Source organism: Pristis pectinata, chromosome 27, assembly GCF_009764475.1.
Source record: "Pristis pectinata isolate sPriPec2 chromosome 27, sPriPec2.1.pri, whole genome shotgun sequence".
In the NCBI taxonomy this organism is placed as follows: Eukaryota; Metazoa; Chordata; class Chondrichthyes; order Rhinopristiformes; family Pristidae; genus Pristis; species Pristis pectinata.
In genome coordinates this window covers 6,808,870-6,831,362 of record NC_067431.1, presented here as the reverse complement: position 1 = coordinate 6,831,362, position 22,493 = coordinate 6,808,870, and the positions used below count along the sequence as shown (strand labels likewise).

The following is a 22,493-nucleotide window of genomic DNA, read 5'->3' as shown; positions in this document are numbered from 1 at the left end:
ACAGCCTAGAGGCCCATCTGCCTTGGACAAGAGAATTCATGGGTCCATTTAGGCTTACCTGGATAGGCAGCTCAGCAGGCAACCATTGGCTCCAGGTCGATTGGCACCCACTGCATGTAGGTTGAAGATGACCTGGAGGTCAGATGCAGACATACCTGACCCTCCATTTGGCTGTTCAGCCCAGTGGCCAAGCATCAACTTGCTGGAGAGGGGGGGGCCAGGTGCAAGCTGCACCCAGCCCACAGGCTTTGTGTTAGGGAGGCCCAAGCATTAACAATAATCTCATTTATTTGAATGGGATAGCTGAGCCATATATAGGGAAGTGCTTGAGTTACTTTATAAATAATTAAAGATAATAAGATAAAGTGAGCATTAAATGTTTTAAATTAAAATTTAATTTTTTAAACAGTATTCAAAATGATTTAATTAAACGAATTAGTGTTTTTTTTAAAAAAATTTCCTTTCCTGGAGACATCCAAACAGCAGGGAGCCGTCAAAGGCCACAGAAGGACATTCTGGGGCAGAGCCTCAGAATATACCAGAGACCTCACTGCACGTCTGATCAGGCCCAGGACAACTGCAGAGCAAATGCAGAGCACATACCCTTGGGGGTAGGGAGAGCAAGTTCAGCATTATCAGGAGATTATTAAATTGTAGCCATGTTTATCTGTGGAACGGCATCATGTGTTGTTCTTACAACATAGGACATGCACCCTATCAACTGAGGCAGCCCTCAGAGCAATCCCGTCCTCTTCTTCCATTTACATCCCTGTAACCAGTTCTTTCTCACACGCCCTTTGTTTTTCCTGCTAACCACTTGTATGGGTAATTTACAGTGCCCTATTAACCTATCAAACTGCATGCCTTTGGGATGTGGGAGGAAACCGGAGGACATGGGAGAAACCCATACAGTCACAGGGAGGACATGTAAACTTCACACAGACAGCACAGATGGTCAGGATTGAACCTAGGTCACTGGAACTGTGCAGAGCAGAGTGGCCTTGAGGTGGTAATTGGCAACTGAAAATACGAAAACAGGAGCAGGTCACCAAGCTTGCCTCGCCTTTCAACATGATCATGACTGATCTACCCCAGCCTACAAGAAAATGGCCTTTATGATTTAGAACATAGAACACTACAGTACAGGAACAGGACCTTTGGCCCACAATATCTGTGCCAAACACGATGCCAAATTAAACTAATCTCTTCTGCCTGTACATGGTCCACATCCCTCCATTCCCTGCACACTCACGTGCCTGTCTAAAAGACTCCTAAATGCCACCATCGTACCTGCTTCCACCACTACCCCTGGCAGCAACAACCCAAGTTTGTCAAAGCTTGGGTTGTTGCTGCCAGGGGTAGTAAATACCCTCTAATCCAGGCAGCATCCTGGCAGCATCCAAAGCCTCCACATCCTTCCTGTAATGGGGTGACCAAGACTGCACACAATACTCCAAATACATCTAATCAACATTTTATACAGCTGCAGCTACAGTTTAAAAAAAATGCTCACTGAAAAAGTTAAGTCAAATCTCCACTCTACTTACTTCTCTGCCTCTATTATTTAACCCAGATACTTGCTTTGCACACACTTAACAGGAAACCACCACTTGCATGTGTAGATTAGCTTGTGTGCCAATTTTTGAGATTTAATGAAATCAGGGGATAGATGCATCAATGAAATTATGTTCCATGGAGAATCACTCACGTACTCCTTGCTTCTCTACAGGTGCATTCAGTTTATTTTTAATAAGAGCACAGAAAAAACAGATCGCTGATAGTTTTGGCCTGAATTCCGTTATGCACTGCATGGGATTAAGGAAGGACATGTTTAGCACTTCTGATCCCAGCGTTCCTTTGGGTTTATTAAATGCATGTTTAATTATGCACTAAAGATTCATGTTCATGATTTTAAATAAAAGAAAATCAACAAATATTACTGCATTTCACCCAAAGGCCATTCAGTCCTCTGGAGTAAAGATAAACATGGAAGGGGTCAATTTGGGCTAAGCACAAACGGAACTGACGTTTTAAAATTGTGGTTCAACACAGGTCTGTAATTCATGAAACAAACACTGAAACATCCAAGATGCATATCCACAACTTTAAAATTATTATATTCTCAACAAGATAGATCTCCATGTGACACGTAAACAAATACTGAGCAGCACCACAGCAAGGTGCAAATAAAGCGACCATTTAGAATGTTTTATCCCAGATAATGCACTGATTAAACAATTGTACAGCAACACAGGGAAGTTCAACAGCATTCTGGACATCTTTCCACTCCAAACAACTTGAAATGACATGGCATGGAGCTTTCAAGTCAGAGATGATAAAGATTGTTTCTTGGCAAGGGTTTCTAGGAATATGAAGCAAAGAATGGCAAATAGGGTTAAGATAGAGATCAGTCACAGCCTAATTAAATGGTAGAGCAACGTCCAGGCTGAACACCAACACTATGTTCCAAAAATACGCAACCATTTCACCAGAGGCAAATGCTTTGTTTTTTTTTTCTCCCCCTTATGTACAGCCCCAGGAAACTGATGTCAATTGTTACACTATTGGGATTCAGGAATTGGGCCTGGGACTGGTCAATGCAAATTGATAGGCCCAATGCCGGCAGTGTTAGCATGTGGCACTTAGGAGCTTCTAAGTGGGAGGTATAAACAGAAAGCGAGTCAACCTCACCGTTAGCCTGAAAGTGGTTTGACCCCAATATCCATTATGATTTTAATTCTTCCTGCAGACAGCCCCCTAGGATTGAGGACGATTTGCTTCCACACCAGTTTTGTGGGTTCTGGTGGCTGATGAGGCCACAGTGGGAACCTGGAACTCTTCCACAGATGGCACAGGTGGTGGCCAATGGGGTGAGTAGTCTGAAAGATGCTGTGCTACATCTGCCACTTGCGTAGAACCTCTGTGTGCTCCCGGTGCATGAACTCAAGGTTCTTAATACCATACCAAATGTTCCTTTTCCATTTTGGGTGGTCATGGGTCAGAGGTTCCCAGGAGTCAGAGAGGATGTCACACTTCAAGGAAATTTTGAGCATATTGTTGAATCTTTTTCTCTGTCCATCTGGTAACTTCCTCCTATGACAGAGCATCTGTTTTGGGAGTCTGGTGGCAGGTCTGCAAATGATGAGGCCTGCTCAACATACCTGAGGGAAACTAGGGGCTCAATGTGGGGTTGTTGGCCTGGGAGAGACACTGGCACTGGTTCACTGATCCTTCCAGTGAATATGGGGGATTTTGCAAAGGCAGAGTTGGTGATTTTTTTTTTGCAGTGTCTCAAGATGCCTTGCAAGTTGTCCATGTCTTAGAAGTACATCAATGGGCAGGAATCAGTGCTGCCTGGTACACAGAGTTGTGTGCTAGGTCTGAGGACTTGATCTTCAAATACCTTTTCCTCGATTGATCAAATGCTGCGCTGGTGTGTTAAAAGTGAAGACAAAATTCATCATTAATATCTATCTTTGCCGAGAGGTGGCTCCTGAGACACACAATTGTGTGCAAATTGTATCCAAGACCGTTCACATAAAATGAGAAGTTTTCCAAAATCAGGCCGAGTCTCCTAGAAAATGAATCTTAAACCCTGATGTACACCCGATTTAAATATCATTGCTAACCTAACTGCTCACGTCACAAAGTATCTGGGATGCCAAGCATATGAATAGTACAAAAAGCTATACATATTATCCTTTTAGACTAAAATTAAGAGCTAAACTTTATATAGAATACATTCACAGCAAGCAAGGACAAAACTCAGTGTTGGACGTCCACAACAAATGACATCAAATTAATTGTCTGAAATGTTAATGCTTCTTCAAATTATACACGACAACAACTGCAACACGGGTTCAGGTAACACCTGTGGGGGATACTCCAAGAAAGCAGGAAGCAGATGCCTCATTTTATGTAATTTACCTTGGATGACATTGAAACAACTTCCATTAATAGAGTACCTTCAACATTGTTAGATTTTCCAAGTTCCTTCATGGGAGTAAGTGTTATGATTCAGAACAGAACAAGTGTCAGGGCAAAAAGTTAAGAATCATCTTAAAACTGAACAAAGGGGTTTTGTGAGGGAATTCCAGAGTTCAGGGTTAGACAGCTCAGTCATTGATGGAAATCAGGAATGCATAAGAGGCTACTGTTTCAGAGAAAATTAGAGGATTAATTATGTATTGGGATTTGGATAAAAGAATGAGAATTTTAAAGCAGAGACTTTGCTGGAAATAAAATCAAATATTAAAAATAGACCCTCACATATTTAGATAATATTCAGAAAGTTTTGGCTCAGTAGAAGCCCTCTTACTCAAGTCAGAATGGTGTGAATTCACCATCTCACTCAACACATGAATTCAGGTTCACGTAGAGCACCAGAGTGAAGGAGTTCTGTATGTTGCTCTCCTAGTATCCTGGCCAAAATTTATCCCTCAGCCAACATCACTGATACATTCACTGTCACTGGAGAGTGCTTCTGTATACAAATGGGCCCCTGCATAAACCAAGAGAAGGAGTTAAAGGACCAGGACACCTCAGAAAAATGTGCAGAGATATCTTTCTACACAGTAAATAAAAATGATAACATGATGCTAATTCTTTATTTTTAAATTACTAAAACTAAAATCCAGGCCTGATTTTGAGGCAGTTGCTATAATAGCTTGACATGGAAGCACAACAGAAGAGTATTTGCCACAGGCTAAGCCCACAAATCAAACCTGTCCAAAATAAAAACACATTGCAGACATATAGTCTGGATGCTGTGCACTAGGAGATTTCAAACATAGTTGTGTGTGGATCCCAAAGCCAACTCGAGTTCAGACCTACTGCCCTTCATATTAAGACTTAGATCATTGAGGACTAGTACATTAAATGCCTTAAATGACTGTTTCCCATCTCAGTGCTGGAAAAGTGCAATTCTGTAAACGTGTCTCCGCTCTGTAACCTCTGTATGGGAGTGGGGCAGGAAGGGTATCTACAGCTTCTATTCTAATTCATTCCTTCACCATGCTCTTATTCCTTTCTCCTCTCCCTAATTCTCACCCCCAATAGGTCCTGGCCTCCTACAAAAATAATCACCGCTTCCCTTCACAAACTTTGGAAGCATCCTCATTTGCCCTCCTCAACACCAATACAGATCTTCACCCTCATCAATTTCAGCTTGGTAACATCTCAGGCAACCCTCACTTTCTGGAGGAGCTGAATCCACAACCTTGTGGTTAGTGTAGGTGGTGCTATCACTGACCTTGCAACCAAACCCACATTTATTCTTAAGGCAGCAAGAAACAAACATACAAATGGAACCCATTTCTACATCCTTCACTCAATACCAAGGAAGTGTTTCCAAGAGACGGAATACTTGACTTAGTTCAAAAGGGAGCTGGACACAGGAAGAATGGGTGAGAAATCAACACCATGGAGAAAAAAAGGTCACCATGCAGAACTTTTAAAAAAAAGCATAATGTTAATATTTGTATACGTTTTTCTTGCAGCAATGCAATACAGCAAAGGTGCCCTTCTCAAGGCAGATCCCCATGCAAATGAAGGAATTACCTGCCCTTTTGCTTCTTCCTTTCCCTTGTTCAGAGACCCAAACACTCCCTCCAAGTGAAGCAGCAATTTAATTGCATCTCTTCCCATCAATGCACTGCATTTGGTGCTCACAAAATGGTCTCCTCCACTTCGGAGAAACCAAACACAGATTGGGTGACCATTTCCAGACCACCTCCATTCAGTCTGTAAGGATGGTTCCCAGTTCTCAGTTGCTTCAGTTCTACGTCCTTCCATGGCCTCTATCTTTGGCCTCCTGTACTGTTCCAACAAAGTTCAACACGAGTCGGAGGAACAGCACCTCATCTTCCAAACCAGCCACATTACGGCCTTTAGGATTCCATACTAAATTCAACAACTTCAAATAATCAGCCATTCCAGTCTTATATTTCATACCTTACTTTTGTTGTCTCTGCAACTTAAAACTTGGGTTTTTTCTAACTGACCCTGCATCAGAACTGGGAACATCGACCTGAAACCCTACTTTTATTTCTCTCTCCACAGTACAGATGCTGCTTGATGTTAGTGAGTATTTCCAGCATTCTGTGTGTTTAATTATCTATTTGGAGCATCTGCAGTTTTCTGCTCTGATCATTTTGGTTTTCTATTTCATAACATGAGAGTTAACAATTGGTTATCGTTTGTGACATGCAGGCATTTTTATTTTAAATGCTACTCAATTTTTTTAATAAAACAAAATCATTATATTTGATTGTAATTATTGTCTTTTCCATATGTTACACAGCTCCTTTTGTTAGTTCCAAGCCTGTCAATTATGTACTGAGGTATACATTTTATGTAATTGATGTTTTCTTCCACATCTTAGATGCGATATAGGAAGAATGCAAAGTGCAGGGAGAGGATGAGACAACCATGTGGCAATTCAGTGGCCTGTAATTCACCGACACCTTACTTTCAATTTAAAACCCTGTGGCCAATACTGATGGCCCAAGAAATTGAAACCAGTACAGAACTGCATAGTTCTGAAGTCATGCAAGGAGAATTTACTTCATTAATTTTTGGGGTAAATTCATCAAAAGCAGGTAAATTCCACAAAGTTTAGAAAGATCACTCAGGCTCACATTTCTCTCTCTGCAAAGATCCTCTCTTCTGTGCTGTCTTTCCCATTGCCGGTAACAGGACCTTCAGCCACCTTGCTCCTATCCTATCACACACAGACAAATCTTAGTCTTTCCTTAAATCCTTTCGTCTTGCTACATCCACCTTTAAAATACTTCTTACAACTGTCTTTCTGACACAAACCCCACCATCCCACTCCTTTCCTGGCTTAACAATGATTCCCCTATTTGAATATGCCTCAGAGGTAGAGCATATACACTAGCAGAGACCCAAAGAACTGAATGTCCCATCTCCATGCAAATGTTTATTAATTCTTGGAACATTCCTGCACTACTTTAGTGAATGGACCACATGAGTATGTGTTTCAATGAAAAGTGCTTTGGGATGTAGAGTGCTGTGAAAAGTGGTATAAATATTCAAGACCTTTTAAATGAAAGAACTAACCAAAGATTCTGGCTAAATCCAAATTGTTTAACACCAACAAAAAAAAAGCTTGTGTAAATCTTAAGGATTTGACTCTAACAGGGCACATGTGGCTCTGGCGATCTTGTTGACCTACCTCAGGTCCACATCAGAAATGCTGGCATCTGTGATAGCAATAAAATTAGAAACTAATATGATTGAGCAGCATCAATATGGTTTTAAGAATGGGGAACTGTATTTGACTAATCTACTGGAATTCTTTGTGGATTTATCTGGTAGAGTCAATGAGGGTGAACCAGTGGATGTGGTGTGTTTGGATTTTCAGAAGACTTTCAATTAAGTCCCACACAGGTGGTTTCTGAACATGGGCATGGAATTTGGGGTTACAGTAAAACTCTGATAATCCAGATGAAGGGTTTCAACCCAAAATGTCGACTGTCCATTTCCACAGATGCTGCCTGACCCACTGAATTCCTCCAGATTTTTGTGTGTTGCTCCAGATTCCAGCATCTGCAGAGTCTTGTGTCTCTGATAACCCACGATCCAATTGCTTGGAAATCCTGATGATTTAACATCTGACTCACCGGCTACCGTGTTCCCTTTAAACCTGGTTCACTGAAAACTTTATTGCATCACTGTGTAACACCTAAAACACGAATTAAAAGTGGGCTGCGTTATTAACAAGAGAAACATCTGATAATCCAGAAAATGAGCTAGTCTGACAAAGTCCCGAAGGTATCAGAGTTTTGGCATTTATGCCACATCAGAATGAAAGTTGGTTAACAAATAGAAAACAAAATGGGAATAAACGGTCCTTCTCAGATTGGCAGGAAGTGCCTGTGGGCTACCACAGATCAGGGCTTGGCTTAATATTCACAGTCTATCAGTGATTTGGCTGAGGAGGATTAGAGGGGGCTCCCCAAATACAGGGGAGATAATAGGAAATGTAAATACTCAGAGGGATCCGAGTGTTTTGGAACATGCATCAGGCAATTAGAAAGGAAAATGGCATGTTTTATTGCAAGAGGATAGAAGTCTTTTATTATACAGGACCTTAGTGAAGCCTTTTGCCATCGGTCGTGAACTGAAGTGTCTGTTCCTGTACTGTATCGTTCTATATATTGTATACAATTTCAGTGTCCTCATCAAAAAGAGGATACACTTGCTACAGAGGGAATGCAAATAATATTCTGCAGATTAGTTCCTGATATGGCAAGTCTGTCATACGAGAAGTTAGGCCTCTAGTTTCTGAAGTTTGGAAGAATGAAAGGCAACTTAAATTTTATTTACAGCGTGGCAACAGGCCCTTCCGGCCCAACGAGTCCACACCGCCCATTTTTTTAAAAACCCAAATTAACCTACCCGTACGTCTTTGGAACGTGGGAGGAAACCAGAGCACCCGGAGGAAACCCACGCAGACACGGGAGAACGTACAAACTCCTTACAGACAGCGACGGGAATCGAACCCCAATTGCTGGCGCTGTAATAGCATTGCACTAACCACTATGCTACCGTGCCGTAACATCATTGAAGCATACAAAATTCATAGGGAGCTTAACATGATAGATACATATAGGATATTTCACCTGGTTGAGGAACCCAGAACGAGGAGTCACAGCTTCAACAAAGGCCTAATTCAAGGCAGAAACAAGGAAAATGTTTCTCACTTAGAGGGTGAGGAAATCTCTGGAATTCTCTACCTGAGAGGATTGTGAAGGATCAATGACTGCACTCAAAACTGAGATTGATAGATTGAGATATTAGGGGAATCCAGGGATATGGGGATAGGGCAAGAAGATGGTATTGAGATTGAAGATCAGATGTGAGTTTATTGAATGACACATCAAGTTCAAGGGGCCAGCTGGTTTACGTCCATGTCCTAACTGATGTGATTCTGCATATGCAGAGCGCCTTCGGACTTGGATTGTGAAGGAGCGGGTCAGATCAACAATTTTTTTTTAAAGAAGTAACAGTGATGTTTGCAGTTTCAGTTCTTTTATATAATGACTAATAACTTTGGTTCATCTATTTCTCGATCAGAACCAGTAACAAGGATGCACCCAGGACATATTTATGCACAATTGCGGCATTGACAGCAGGTGACTTTTGTCCCCTCTGATACCAGAATCTAGAACTGTGGTCTCACCTGACTGGAGCAAAGCAGAGGGAAGCAACCTGTGCGGTGGAGTCAATCTCTGGTTCAAGTTTATTTAGGCCTTAACCCCTGATTTACAGCATGCAGACTTAACACTGACAGGAAGCCAACTCTGATCCTCCATGATGTTAAACTTTAGTGTGAATGTGCCAAGGAGATACAAGAGAGAGAGAGGAAGAGGAGCAACAGCTACGCATCACATTCAATTTGCTTTCCACCATCATAACTACTGTTCAGCAAATACCTGACTAACTGAAAGGCACTAAAACTGGCAGCATCAATTTAGCCTCAAGATATTATACATATATACACACAATGCCTTAACATTTTACTGGATTATCTGACCAAAAATATCAGCTGCCTATTCATAGCACAATGACAAGATCAGGAAAGTTTAGTTATGAGGAGAGAGATTATTTTTTCTCCAGATTAAATATTAAGATACATTTAACAAGCACTATTAAATCGTAAATACTAGATGGTTTAATGGACTGAATAAGAAACTTATTTCCCTGATTGAACAGTCAACAACTTAAATTGGAACAATCAGAAATATCTCCACACTGATGTTGAAATGCAGAGTGTACCATCAAAAAGAAATTGTTGACAGGAGACCACAGCATTTCTTAAGGGAAGTGGTTAAACATTTGAAATATAGGCATTGCACAGACAATGGGATTGATTGCAGATTCCTCTGGACTCCAGCCAGGACAGACATGGGCCAATACCTCTACCAAATAAGATACGATAATGCTGGACACCTTGGTTACAAAAGCAGCAGAGCCACAAAACTGATCAGCTAGATCCCAACTTCAATCCTTTGTGTCTATTTTCAGCAGCAGGAGAAATTGGAGAACTATTCTCGAGGTGACTGCAACTCCTTTCGCACAGCACCGGGGGGGGGGGGGGGGGGGGGGGGGGGGGGGGGGGAAGAATCTACAGGTGGAGAAACTATGAAATGGAGAACAGGGAATGCATAAGGGGCATTGAAAGGTGCTCAGGAAGAACAGTAACAAGATGATGTCCCCACTGAGTTTGATCCCTTGCACAATATATTTATACCTGCCCAAAGTGAAGAGTATTTTGCCATATTACCCATTAACACATGTACCTCTTTTTTTTCAGGCCAGACTGAATGCTTTCCCAACTCCCATCTTCAATAATTCACCACACCAAATAACATTTCTGTCTCCCTATTCCCAAAGCTTCAGTCCCATTTTTAAATGTTTAGAAACTGCAGCTCAAAAGATATGATAACCAGAGCATTAAGTTGTTACTGGAATATATCCTGCAAATCCACCTGGGGGAAAAAAACCCAAACTGCCCTCTTCATTCTGTGGCCTAGTTTGTTGACATAGACCAGGCAGAAGATGAATTACCTCCACCTAATGGCTTGAGATAAAACAAGAGACAGAGAGAGAGGGAGAGGGAGAGCACCCATACGGTCAATGGTCTCCTCCAGTCCTGCCAGTAGTTTAGACTCCACGATGCTGAACCTTTGGATACTTCCACTAATAAAAAGTAGCAGAACAGCAAAGGTCAAAGCCAAGAAGAGGACAGTTTGGCATTTTTTTTCGGGGGGGGGTGCATTTGCAGGATGTATTCCAGTAATAACTTAATGCTCTGGTTATCAAATCTTTTGAGTTGCAGTTTCTAAACATTTAAAGATGGGACTGAAGCTTTGGGAATAGGGAGATAATAAATGTTATTTGGCGTGGTGCACGATTGAAGATGGGAGTCAGGAAAGCATTCAGTCTGTTTTCAGCAGCGAGGAAAATGGACTATTATCCATGGGGAACAGAACCCGCAGGCTGAGAACGAAGAAGTGGGCTTATCAGAGTACAAAGTATTTATGACTCCACCGTTCGAAAGTTTTATCCCTTCTGATGAGCCGCGGAGACCCCCGCCCGGCCCAGAAATAACTCTGGGGGACACACAACAGGATCACTGACAGAACACAATCAGACGAAGGCCGAGGACCAGAGGGAGTGTTCCTGGAGTCTCCACTTGGTCTTGCCCTCGAAGGGTGGGTTATATCTTCACCGGGGAGAGGGTGCGGTCCCTTCCAATCGAATAACAAAGGGTTACCAGGGTACCAGACAATATAAAACGATGCTTACCAGCTGTCTCTGGTAAACGCCTGAATACAACGGACCCCTGGAGGTAGTGCAGACCGCATGATCCACTCGGTAACAATATCTAAAACTGAAGTGGACAGGCAACGAGCAAGTTTCCCAACACTCCTTATGGAAAAATTCCCACTGCGATTCCTGGGTCGCCTTTAAGGTTCAATACCACCCCAGCACAAGGAAGGTGCCGACAAGGTCCGTGATTGAAGTCTGGGCTGGTTTAAAACTGCCACTGTATCCATACGGCCCTAGTGATGTAACAGATTACACAGAAACAATGCATCATTATAGGCAAATACAAAGGGCAATTTTCAGAGCCCGGCTTCCGGCAGTAATCAGATGAACGCTGAGATGGATTTAATCACATGCCTAAATGCTGTCAGAACGGTCCGTAGACAGGGCGAGTCACCAGCAGCCAGCCACGGCAGCCTTTCCACTCGCATGTGACCCAGCTGAAACTGACGCAAGAGAAGCGAGGAGCCAATGAAAGTGACCCGAGTAAAAAGCTCTGCAAACTCAGGATGGGTGGAGTTTCGATACAATGAAATCTTGTTTTCCTTCGCGCTATGCTTAAACCAGTAATTAGTTGTTGCAAATCCCTAAATGTGCTTTACTAGATATATTTAAAAAATGACCATATTTTGTGTGTAACGTTATTACTCTCATCTAATATCCAGCCAAGAAATTCCATTTGTTTATATTTCGAAGCAAGTCCAGTAATTAGAAAATAATAAGGAAACAAAGGACTGCAGATGCTGGAATCCTGAAGGGTCCTGACCCGAAACGTTGATCGCCTGATTTTCTCCACGGATGCTGCCTGGCCTGCTGAATTCCTCCAGCATCATAGTGTTTTTCAATTAGAAAATAACTATTAAATGAAAATACGTTAATGGTTTCATAGATGCATTTAATGCAAAAGGTAGTCATTTGATCTATGTTAGCTTTTGGAAAGAGTTATCCATTTAACCCGTACCCATGCAGGATCTGGACCCGAAATGTTGACTGTCCACTTGCCTCCAAAGACGCCACCTGACCCACTAAGTTCCTCCAGCTTGTTTGTTGTAACCCCACAACCCACCTCCCCATCCACATGTATTCCTCAAGTATTCATTTAATTTCCTTTTGTCGGTTACTATTGAATGTGTATTTCAGATGAAAAACTAACTGAATGAAAATAAGCAAGGAGAATATTGGATCAAATATAGGAGACACGAGAATGCAGATGCTAGAATCTGGAGCGACAAACAATCTGCTGGAGGAACTCAGGGGGTCGAGCAGCATCTGTGGGGGGAAAGGGATTGTCGGCATTTCAAGTCGAAACCCTGCATCAGAACGGGTTGGGTTAGATGCATTCATGCTGATAAAACCATCAATAAGGTTGGCAGGAGATCTGGGAGGGCCAAGCAACAATGGAGATAGGATTTAAATCTCAACCCAGGGTTAAACGGGAGAGCAGGTGATCTGGTTGAGCCTGATTAGCTGGAGAGGGTAACTAGAGTTGTAGAGTTGGCCCCTTGACCCCTATGTCCATGCTAACCATTAAGTACACATCTATGCTAATCCTATTTTCCACACTTGGCCCATATCATTCTATGCCCAGACGATTAAATGGCTTGTAAGTGTTGTGAAAGTCTAAGCTTTCAGCAGCCCCTTAGGCAGTGCACTCCAGATTCCAACCATCTCCTAGTGAAAAAACGTTTTCATCCAATCTTCTCTAACCCTCCTACCCCTTACCTTAAACCTATGTCCAACAGTTTTAGACACTTCTGCCATGGGGAAAAATTTATCTACCCTAACTGTACTGCAGAGGTTAAAATGATTCAGCTGAGCTGTTGAAAATTAAGGTTCAGTCAAACGAATGAAAAACTAAGCAGTATGATTCTATACAGGAGGGAATAAACAATCAGAGACATTCAACAGTTATCGGTATACCTATGAAGGCTGACTCTTTACTTGCAGATTATGTCACAAAGTGTCAGAATGTGAGCATTGGAAATTTAGATGTGGCAGTCTAGGAGATGGAAGAGATGTTGGACATCTTGTGAATACCGGTCTCGTAGACATGGATGGATAGCTGTGGAGAAAAGCTGGAAGAAATTTGTACGTGTTGAATGCTGTGGATTCACGAGAAGAACAAAGGACGTTGCAGCACAGTAGCAGTTGAGAACATTGTTTACTTGATGCTGCAAGAAGGGTTGCAGCCAAATGAAGAAATTTTAACAATGTTTTAGTGGAATAGGAATACGTTGAATGAGCCATTGGAGTTTTATTGTTGCTTCAGTGGGGCACAAGCAGGAAAGTTGAGGAGTGTGGAATTGAGTAGGAGGGGATCGAATAAGCAGAGGTAGAACTCATTTGATCAGTTTGTAAAGCAAAAACACCCAAATGATAAACATATTGTTGATATTAAACAAATACTAATTCCGTGGAGACATTCTTGGGACACTGATTCATGTAGTTTCAAAACATTTAAAGTATATGGCTTGGTTCATTTTGCAATTTTGGCTAAATTTAAATAATTTATTTATGGTCATAGGTCAAAGATGGACCTTCTTGGTCTCTTTTACCCAAGGCAATTCAAATAGCTTGTATCACAATTTTAAGAGATGAAGTTTGGGACAGATCTGCCATCCTCACATTGAGGGCCCAAGTGGCCTACTATGTTTTATAGAAGCTTTTCAGATAGGTTCTATTCTGTCTCAGCCGGGCATTTCTGCCAACTTTACTCACCCCAACCTCTCCACCACAGATCAGTGAAGAGAAATACCCAACATTTAGAGTCAAAGTCGTTTGGAAGAATAGTTTTTACAACATAAAAAGTACAATGTATACTGTGGAATAATCAACAACATAGTATTCACCCATGTATAGAATTAGTTTGTACCATTTAAAGCAAAAGTAATTCAAATATTAAAACTTCCTCACTTAGACAAAAAAAAGATTTTTGTATCTACATGTTTGGAGATAGTTGAATGTTGACCAAGTTTAGGACTAAAACAGCTGCCTTGATCTTTTAAGTTGTTTCAGACAGTGTTAATTATATATATTTTTTAAATTTCCTACCATTTCTTTTCAAAGTTACCTTTAACTCTTCTATACCATCCACAGCTGATGTGGCAAAGAATAAACTCCTAGAGTTCTTGGGTTACTTGGTCACAAAAGACAAGGAACATTTAATAAACCCCTTTTATATTTATCATTAGGGCGTCAGCATGATTAACATATCCACCTTTACCTCACACCACCTGCTTCATTCCATGTGCTTTTTGAGTTTGAGGGAGGCAGAGATGGAAATAGGATAGATTTGAGAATTGTATTATTACAACAAATGCTTTTATATACAGGAAGCACATGTGAAGATAAGATCAAAGCAGCAATGATAATGCACATGCTTACTTTTAATTAGCTGAGATGATACTGTATTTTCATAACTGATGATTTAAAAACTATTTTATTTAATATCTACATGGGTAAACCACAAACATTAGACTTGTTATGAAACTTAAAATGAAATTAGCAGCACAAATTAAAATAGCAGCTTATGCTTCGTTCAATTGATTCTCTAATTATTCATTAGTTAGACCAACAGACATGAAAGTGTCAAGGTCTACATATCATTAAAAGACTTAGCACACGCAAATAAAACAAATATAAATAAGCACAACACCATCACAAAAAATAGAACAGCCATTGCCATCTTAATTTGCCACTTATGGGTCTGATGATCATGACGATTTCCTATCATTAATTTGAATGAACATAGAACAATTACAGCACAATTCAGGCCCTTCGGCCCACAAAGCTGTGCCGAACATGTCCCTACCCTAGAAGTCACTAGGCTTACCCATAGCCCTCTATTTTACTCAGCTGCATGTACCGATCTAACAATCTCTTGAATGCTTTATTATTAGCTACCCTGTTGCTGATAACAGCACAGTATTGTTTTCACAAGTTATGGTGTTATACGACTAAATGTGTGCTTGGACCTTGTAGAAGGGCAAATTGCAGGAAGTAGTTATCTGCAGTAAATCTTAAAAGCAGATATTCTCCCTCTCTCGTGCAAATCATCCACTTGGCAAAATACTCCAAGATAGTGTGCATACATGAAATTTATTCAGTGCTACACATCATGGTTAATTATTCTCACCAAGACATCTCTCCATCAGGAGCTCCACTTACAGTGAGAGTTGGAGGTAAGGGGTAGAGGATTGAAGTAACATAAAACTGTAAAACATCAAATAATTAAACACTTATGTTTTGTAGTAGTCCTTTATTATAATTCTAGGTTTAGACACTTTTTTCTTTAAAATGATCTCCTGTGGAGATAATTTTCAATTTTATCAAACTTTAAGCTCCATTGGAAAATTCAGAAAAGTGATTAAATATCTTTTAAAAATTGTTTTTTCATACAAAAAAGCACATTAAATTATCAAACACCACAGCCATTAATAAAAAAAAGAACACGTTTTCTAATCACACTTTACAGATCTGAGTTTTTCAGTGAAAATTTATTGGTGAACTGAATTCAGCTTTCAAAGCAGGTGCATTACTTCTTGGCTGGACATAAATTCATTAATGCAAATTTCTTCATTGAGGAACGACTTCTGTAATGTCCATCCCAAGCATCATACGAGGATAACACAGATTGCAGTGCCCTGACGTATACTATGGAAGCAAGGAGGAGAAATAGAGAGACAAAATTTAGGATTTAATTAGTGAAGCTTACCCTTCAATTTAGCTTGATTATACAACTATCAGCTGCCTGAAACTGGAACTAAATTGTGCAGAAGGCAAACTTAGAATACCCCAGGAATCAACTGTCATTATCGCTCTATTAAGCCTGCAGTAATGGCTAACCCTGTCACATGTGCACCAAGAACACGGATCATATTGATAACTTGTGTTTCATGGACAACCATATTTTACAATTATTTTAAAAGCTTTATTTAACTTTAATTAAGTAATAAGTATTTAGTTATTACCATAACAAAACAGCGAAGCATCCCATAAAATCTTTTGTAAAATGAGCCCTACAGCTAGAAGCATTATATAAAATCTAAAAGCTTTGACTGCTAGGAAATATTGGGCACAAACATTTGAGGAACCACAGCAATTTTAAAGTTTTCAAAAGAGACTGTTTAATTATAAAAGCGTATTTCAACTGGCTTAAAGCCTAAAAAAAATGCATGATATCATTAATAATAAATTTCTAAACTCAAGCAAAGTGCAGTACAATGGCAGAAAATTGATGTGCTAAGGTCAAGAAAAAGCAGCAATCAGACCCAATAAAAGCCAATCATGTGGACTTAATGGAAGACACAGAGCATTCCAGAGGGCACCACAATGACTGTCAATTTACCACAGCAGATGTACCTTCCTATCTGGTAGTAAAAGGGATTGCCTTAATTAATTGAGGCTTACTAATCTTTGTTAAAAAGTGATGTAAAACTAATCTTGCTAAAACAAAATTACAATCGTGATTACTGAATATACTTAATCAAAACTCAGTAATTGTCAGACTGCTATGTACACTTTAAGCTACTGTTCCATCCCCAACAGCTCCTTTTAAAGTTCATTTGATTTTAAATATCCAATTATTTTACTGTGGTAATTAATGCTTAGCTTTGTGCTGGTGATATCACATCATAAATGTTAATTAATAGGTGCTAGTTACTGTAGTTATAAATTCAACCTCATTGTTTATGGCTGGGATCCACTAATTGCAAATTATGGTCCAGATTTGATTGACATAGTTTAGTTTTAATGTGAGAGGGAAGAAATTTAAAGGCGATCTGAGGGGTGTGTTTGTCACACAGAGTGTGGTGAATATTTGGAACGAGCTGCCAGAGGAGGTAGTGGGGGCAAATACTATTTCAAAGTTTAAAAGGCATATGGACAGGTACTTGGGTAGGAAATGAGAAGAGAGATGTGGGCCTAATAAAGAAAATGGGATTAGCATACATGGGCATCACAGTCAGCATTGACGAAGTGGGCCTTAAAGGCCTGTTTCTTTGCTGTATATTTCTATGATGCTATGAGTTTAGTTAACCATTAATATAATTTGGAATGAGGGATACAGGGTGATTAATAGAGGGAACCTGAGCATCATGTAAACAGTGAAAAAAGGGTAGATCCTATCTAATCTTTTAACGTTTAAAGAAAATGAGAATGGCAAAACCTTCTGATACTTTTAACTAACACGAATTATATATTGCATTTAGAATTCATCAATCTGTATCACAACCCTTTGATCAAATTGAGGCACTCTCAATCATCTAGTGTTTTTGAGAATTTAGAAGATGCAAATATTTAGAAAACTTTTATTCTATAAGCATTAGCATCCTGTTTTAAGGCATACCTTTTGGATTTTTGTAGAAGACACAATTATTTGCACACTTATCTGGATGCGAATCCCAGAAATCAGATCCACAGCAGCAGAGTGGAGGTAGATCGGTATTCTGCAATTTAATTTTTTCCATCATCTGTGCTCTTAAGGCTTCTATATATCTGCAACAAATTAAAAGTGGCATAGAAGCCAAGCAGCAACAAATACACACAGCCAAAAGAAACACTATAATCCATTATTAATTTGCTTCAATTTGATTGATTTAATTCTACTGATCATTTTTGGCTAGAATCTTAATTTTCTATTCTGTATCACAATTTGATTTATTCAAGGCCAATGCACAGTTTTAAACAGATAAGCATTGTTTCTCAGCATCGTCCCGAACTTTAAATAGTTTATCAGCATATTGACGTTGGAAATAAAAGAGCTTAAGGTGACAACAAAAGTATACGCAAATCCTTCAGTTTTTAAAATTGTAAAATATATATTGGGTGAAAACCTTGAAGAGTCACCAACAAAAAATACTTTATTTCTTCTATATGACAGCCCAGTTTTGAATTTATGTCATCTTTTTCTTTGAGATTCTTTAAAACCACCATATTAATGTCTCCCACTTTGATTTTTAACTACTAACATATTAATTGAAGACTCGTTCCAACATCACAAAAATACAGACTTACCTGCATCCCACAGCATGCTTTGCAAGCATAGTATTTCACAATCTTAAAACAACTAGCCTTGTGACAAACTTGAAAACGCAATACAATTAAGGGTACTCAACTAGCTCAGTAAATCCTGATGTGATTAAAAAGTGAGCCTGATTCTCAATAGCTTACAAATAAAACTGACATTAATTCAATTCACACTACCCTGAGACATAGATACAGTAAGTTCCAGTTTTCAAGAACTTTTTGAAAGTGTTGACAGAATAGTATACATGTTCCTTCTTACTGATTCCTCAGCTCTATCAGGCTCACATCAACGAATGTAGACATCACAGATATATCAAAAAAGCAGAAATTAAACACATTAAATGGCAATATTTGAAACAAGAATTTGTTGTGTTTAGCGCAGACTCCAATGAATCCCAAGCTCACTTACAGGCTGTGCACCTTAGAATCCCAAGACTGTTTCAACACTCACTTTTTACACTTGTGTTCCCTCCTTAACATAGTTTATATCTGTATTTCCTAACAGGACCTAATATTTGGTTAATTTTAATGAGCTTCTACCCTTGTTCCTTATCAATTAGCTTAATTTTACAAGAGAAAGGGGTAACTTCCCTGCTTTGTTACCTTTTCATTAGATTCACTCTTGTTGCTATTCTACAATATTGCAGAGAAAGATAAAGGGTTGGAGAGACATCACAGCCTAACCAGAGCCCAGTCTGCACTGGGACTGAGTTTATGGTGGATTTTTTGGTTAGAATCACAGCTTTCAAATCGGAAGATGGAGATAAATTTCTAAGAGCAACCAAGTTTTAGAAGGGTTCACCACATTCTCTCAGCTGAGAGTTGAAAGGTTGAGAAAGGTCACGTGTGGTAGGTGATGCTGCTCCTTGCATTATTCTCATTATGTGAAGAAGATCACATCAATTATACCTCTTGAAGAATGAAGTATTTAGTAGACTTGAGGATAATTTAATTGGTGACTCTGTTACAGAACTGATTAAGTAGACATGAATGATCTTAAAATCAGACAGTGTACCTTGTACTCTCTCTATTTCGTTGCCTTTTGTCTTTATCTGCTCTCTTCTGTTTTTCCTCTTCCTGTAACTGAGCAGTCCTTCCACTTTCAGCCACAAATTCTCTTTGATGCGCGAGGTCAATCATTCTTTTCTCTTGTGCCTCTCTTAATTTTTCCTTTTCCTCCTTAATTCTGAATTAAAAAATAATAAAGTAACATGGATTCAGATCTGAGGTAAAAAACAATCTAAAAGTTATGGTGAGTATATGTTATGAGAAAGGTTCTTTTGGATCTCAAAGATAGAGGTATCTGGACACACACAGGAGAACTTTATTTACAAAGGCAGACACGGGAACAGAATGGGAAGGAATGAATGCACACTCGCACTTGGGTGATCGCGAAATGTGAGGGGAGTCGCAACAGGGGTGAAGTGCACACACACACACACATACACGCAACGAACTAGTACAAATAATCAGGGAATGAATAAATATGTTGTCTGAACCCCCTGAATCTGGACAAACAACGGCTCTACGCTACTGGGAATCTACTTAGGATGCTCCTAGACCCCTGTGGAAGTGCACCCTCTCACCTGTGGTCTCGACCCCGGCAGCAATTGGCAAAGAGAAAGAGTTACACACATGCAGCATCTTTTATAGGGCTGGAGAGCTGGGTGGATCTAACTCAGGTAATTCAAACAGGCCAATGGTTTGGGGGTCAAAGACAAAGGTGTTTACCAAGGCCAACGGTCAGGCAGACCCAGGAACAAAGGTGCTCTCCAAGGCCAATCCCTATGCTTGCACATGATGGGTGGGGTGGAGCCAAACACTTGATTGACAGTGGTATCACTTCCAACCCGATGAGCAATGCTATCATCCGACCAGAGGGGTCAGTGTTGTCACTGTCACCTGACAGCCATGGCCTTTCATACTACAGTATATTTGAGCATGAGTAATCAAAGTCAATTTGAATTGCATATTTATAAAATGGTATTGTCTAAGATCAATTATCACTTTTTTATTCTCCAGTAATACACTCAATTATTAAGATGACATAATGAAATGCTTCAATTTTTGTCTAAAGCTGCTTCTGACAAATTAATTCCCATAAAAATAAACCCTTTCCAGAGTTCAAATATTACATGCTCACTAATAAATATTTTTAAGAGTCAATTTCTCTGTGGGGAATTTCTTAGAACAAAAACAGGAAAACTAATAGCAGATTCTGTTTTCTTAGTTGAAGCAGCAATTAATTTGTTGAGTTACAGCCTTGTTTCAATGGCTGCAGGTGTTCCAGCAGTTAGTGCTGCTGTCTCACAGCTCTAGCATCCCTGGTATGATCCTGACTTCGAGGGCCGTCCACATGGAGTTTCCACATTTTCCTTGTGACATGTGGTTTCCCCCAGGTGGTCTAGTTTCTTCCTATATCCCAGACATGAACAGATTAGTTGGCTAATTTAAATTACTCCTTACTGTAAGCTGATGTCAAAAAGAATCAAGGGGAGTTGATGGCTACTGTAAAAGAAAATAAGTGCAGGGGTTCAAGGAAATAAGGTGAGGGAAATGAGATTATTCTGCTAGGAGCCGGCATAGGTCCAAAGGGCTGACTGACTTCCTCCTGAGTCATTCTAAGTGAAAGACAAAATGTATCACTCACTTCGCTATTCTCCTCAAATGTTGTTGTTGGCGCTGTTGTTCTTTCACCTGCTCTCGTTCAATATCCATGAAGAGGCGACGATACATCAAATACTGGCTGCCACGCTGGGGAACATAGATCAAATGGAAACAGGCCTGCGTTACTCCCGTATTTTGTAGCACACTAATTATTTACAGACTACCATGCCTGCTGGAAACAGATTCCCCTTTGAAGCTGCAATGCACTAATGAGTTCTTGGACAATTTTCATATTTGAAAGCACCTGTAGCACTGAGGTGGCTCAAAGTTCATCAAAAGGATGTCAGCTGGTATTTTGATAGCAAAGGTAAAATAACAGATTAACTTCTCATCAGTTTATAACTAGGTTTGCTTTTCTCGGATTTGTATGAGTAATGAAAAGTAATTTCAGTCAATTTCAACAGACTATTTGACTTCAATGAGACATTAGAGTTGGGTGTACTTCAGCTGAGTCTTCAGAAAATAGGTGCTGGAGTAGGCCATTGGGCTTTTAAGCCTATTCTTACCCTTATTCATAGCTATCCTAAAACTTAAGGAGTTGTGATCACCGTTTCCTAAATGTCCCCTTACTGAAAGGTCAGTCACCTGGCTCATTTCCCAATGCAAGGTCCAGTATGGCCCCTCCTCTCGTTGGACTATCCACATACTGTTTTAAGAAACTCTCCTGGATGCATCCAACAAATTCTGCCCCGTCTAACCCTCTTGCACTAAGGAGGTCCCAGTCTATATTGGGGAAATTGAAGTCACCCGCTATGACAATCCTTTTGTTTTTACACCTTTCCCTAATCTGCCTGCATATCTGTCCCTCAATGTCCCAGTGACTATTGATGGGGACGTCTATAATATAATCCCATCAGAGTGATTGCACCTTTCTTATTTTTAAGTTCTACCCATATAGACTCAGTGCATGAACCCTCCATTATGTCCCCTCTGAGTGCAGCTGTGATAAAGTCCCTGATTAGAAGTGCAACTCCTCCCCTCTTTATCTCCTTCTCTATCTCTTTTAAAACATCAAAACTCTAGAACATTAAGCAGTCAGTCCTGTCCATCTCTCAACCTTCTGTGAAATGCTTATAGCATCATAGTTCCATGTATTGATTCTCCCTTACCCTCAATACTTGCATTAAAATAAATACACTTCAACCCTTCTGTCCCATTGTGAATATTACCTTGCTCCTGCCTGTCCTTCCTTACAGTTCTACTGGTCATGACACCTACCTTCCCTTCGATCTCTCTACTTTCTGACCTGGTACTCTGGTTCCTGTTTGGTTATGTATTTGAGATATCACTGGTTGGACACACCAGCATTTCCAGTTAAGGACACTGGAAATAATGAGGAACTGGAATTCTGGCATTGGTCTGACCCTGGGATCACTGACATCATCTGTAGTAGCCATATCAACACTCTAACCTCAGATGAACTAATACAGAACACTGAAATAAAA

General features: G+C 40.1%; 2 protein-coding genes across 2 annotated transcripts in view; both read right to left on the bottom strand.

Annotated features, from left to right (window-relative positions):
• The window catches only part of slc37a2 (solute carrier family 37 member 2), a 51,084-nt gene extending 39,265 nt beyond the window's left edge, over positions 1-11,819 (bottom strand). The window contains exons 1-2 of the mRNA XM_052039860.1: positions 11,713-11,819; positions 11,335-11,591 (exon numbers count right to left, since the gene is read on the bottom strand). Of these exons, the coding sequence (XP_051895820.1) occupies positions 11,335-11,393 (59 nt within the window). The 5' untranslated portion in view covers positions 11,394-11,591; positions 11,713-11,819. The remainder of the gene's footprint in view (positions 1-11,334; positions 11,592-11,712) is intronic.
• Positions 11,820-15,080: 3,261 nt separating this feature from the next.
• The window catches only part of ccdc15 (coiled-coil domain containing 15), a 34,597-nt gene continuing 27,184 nt past the window's right edge, over positions 15,081-22,493 (bottom strand). Inside the window, exons 7-10 of the mRNA XM_052040054.1 lie at positions 21,032-21,135; positions 19,397-19,567; positions 17,702-17,850; positions 15,081-16,008 (exon numbers count right to left, since the gene is read on the bottom strand). Coding sequence (XP_051896014.1) covers positions 15,890-16,008; positions 17,702-17,850; positions 19,397-19,567; positions 21,032-21,135 — 543 coding nt within the window. The 3' untranslated portion in view covers positions 15,081-15,889. The remainder of the gene's footprint in view (positions 16,009-17,701; positions 17,851-19,396; positions 19,568-21,031; positions 21,136-22,493) is intronic.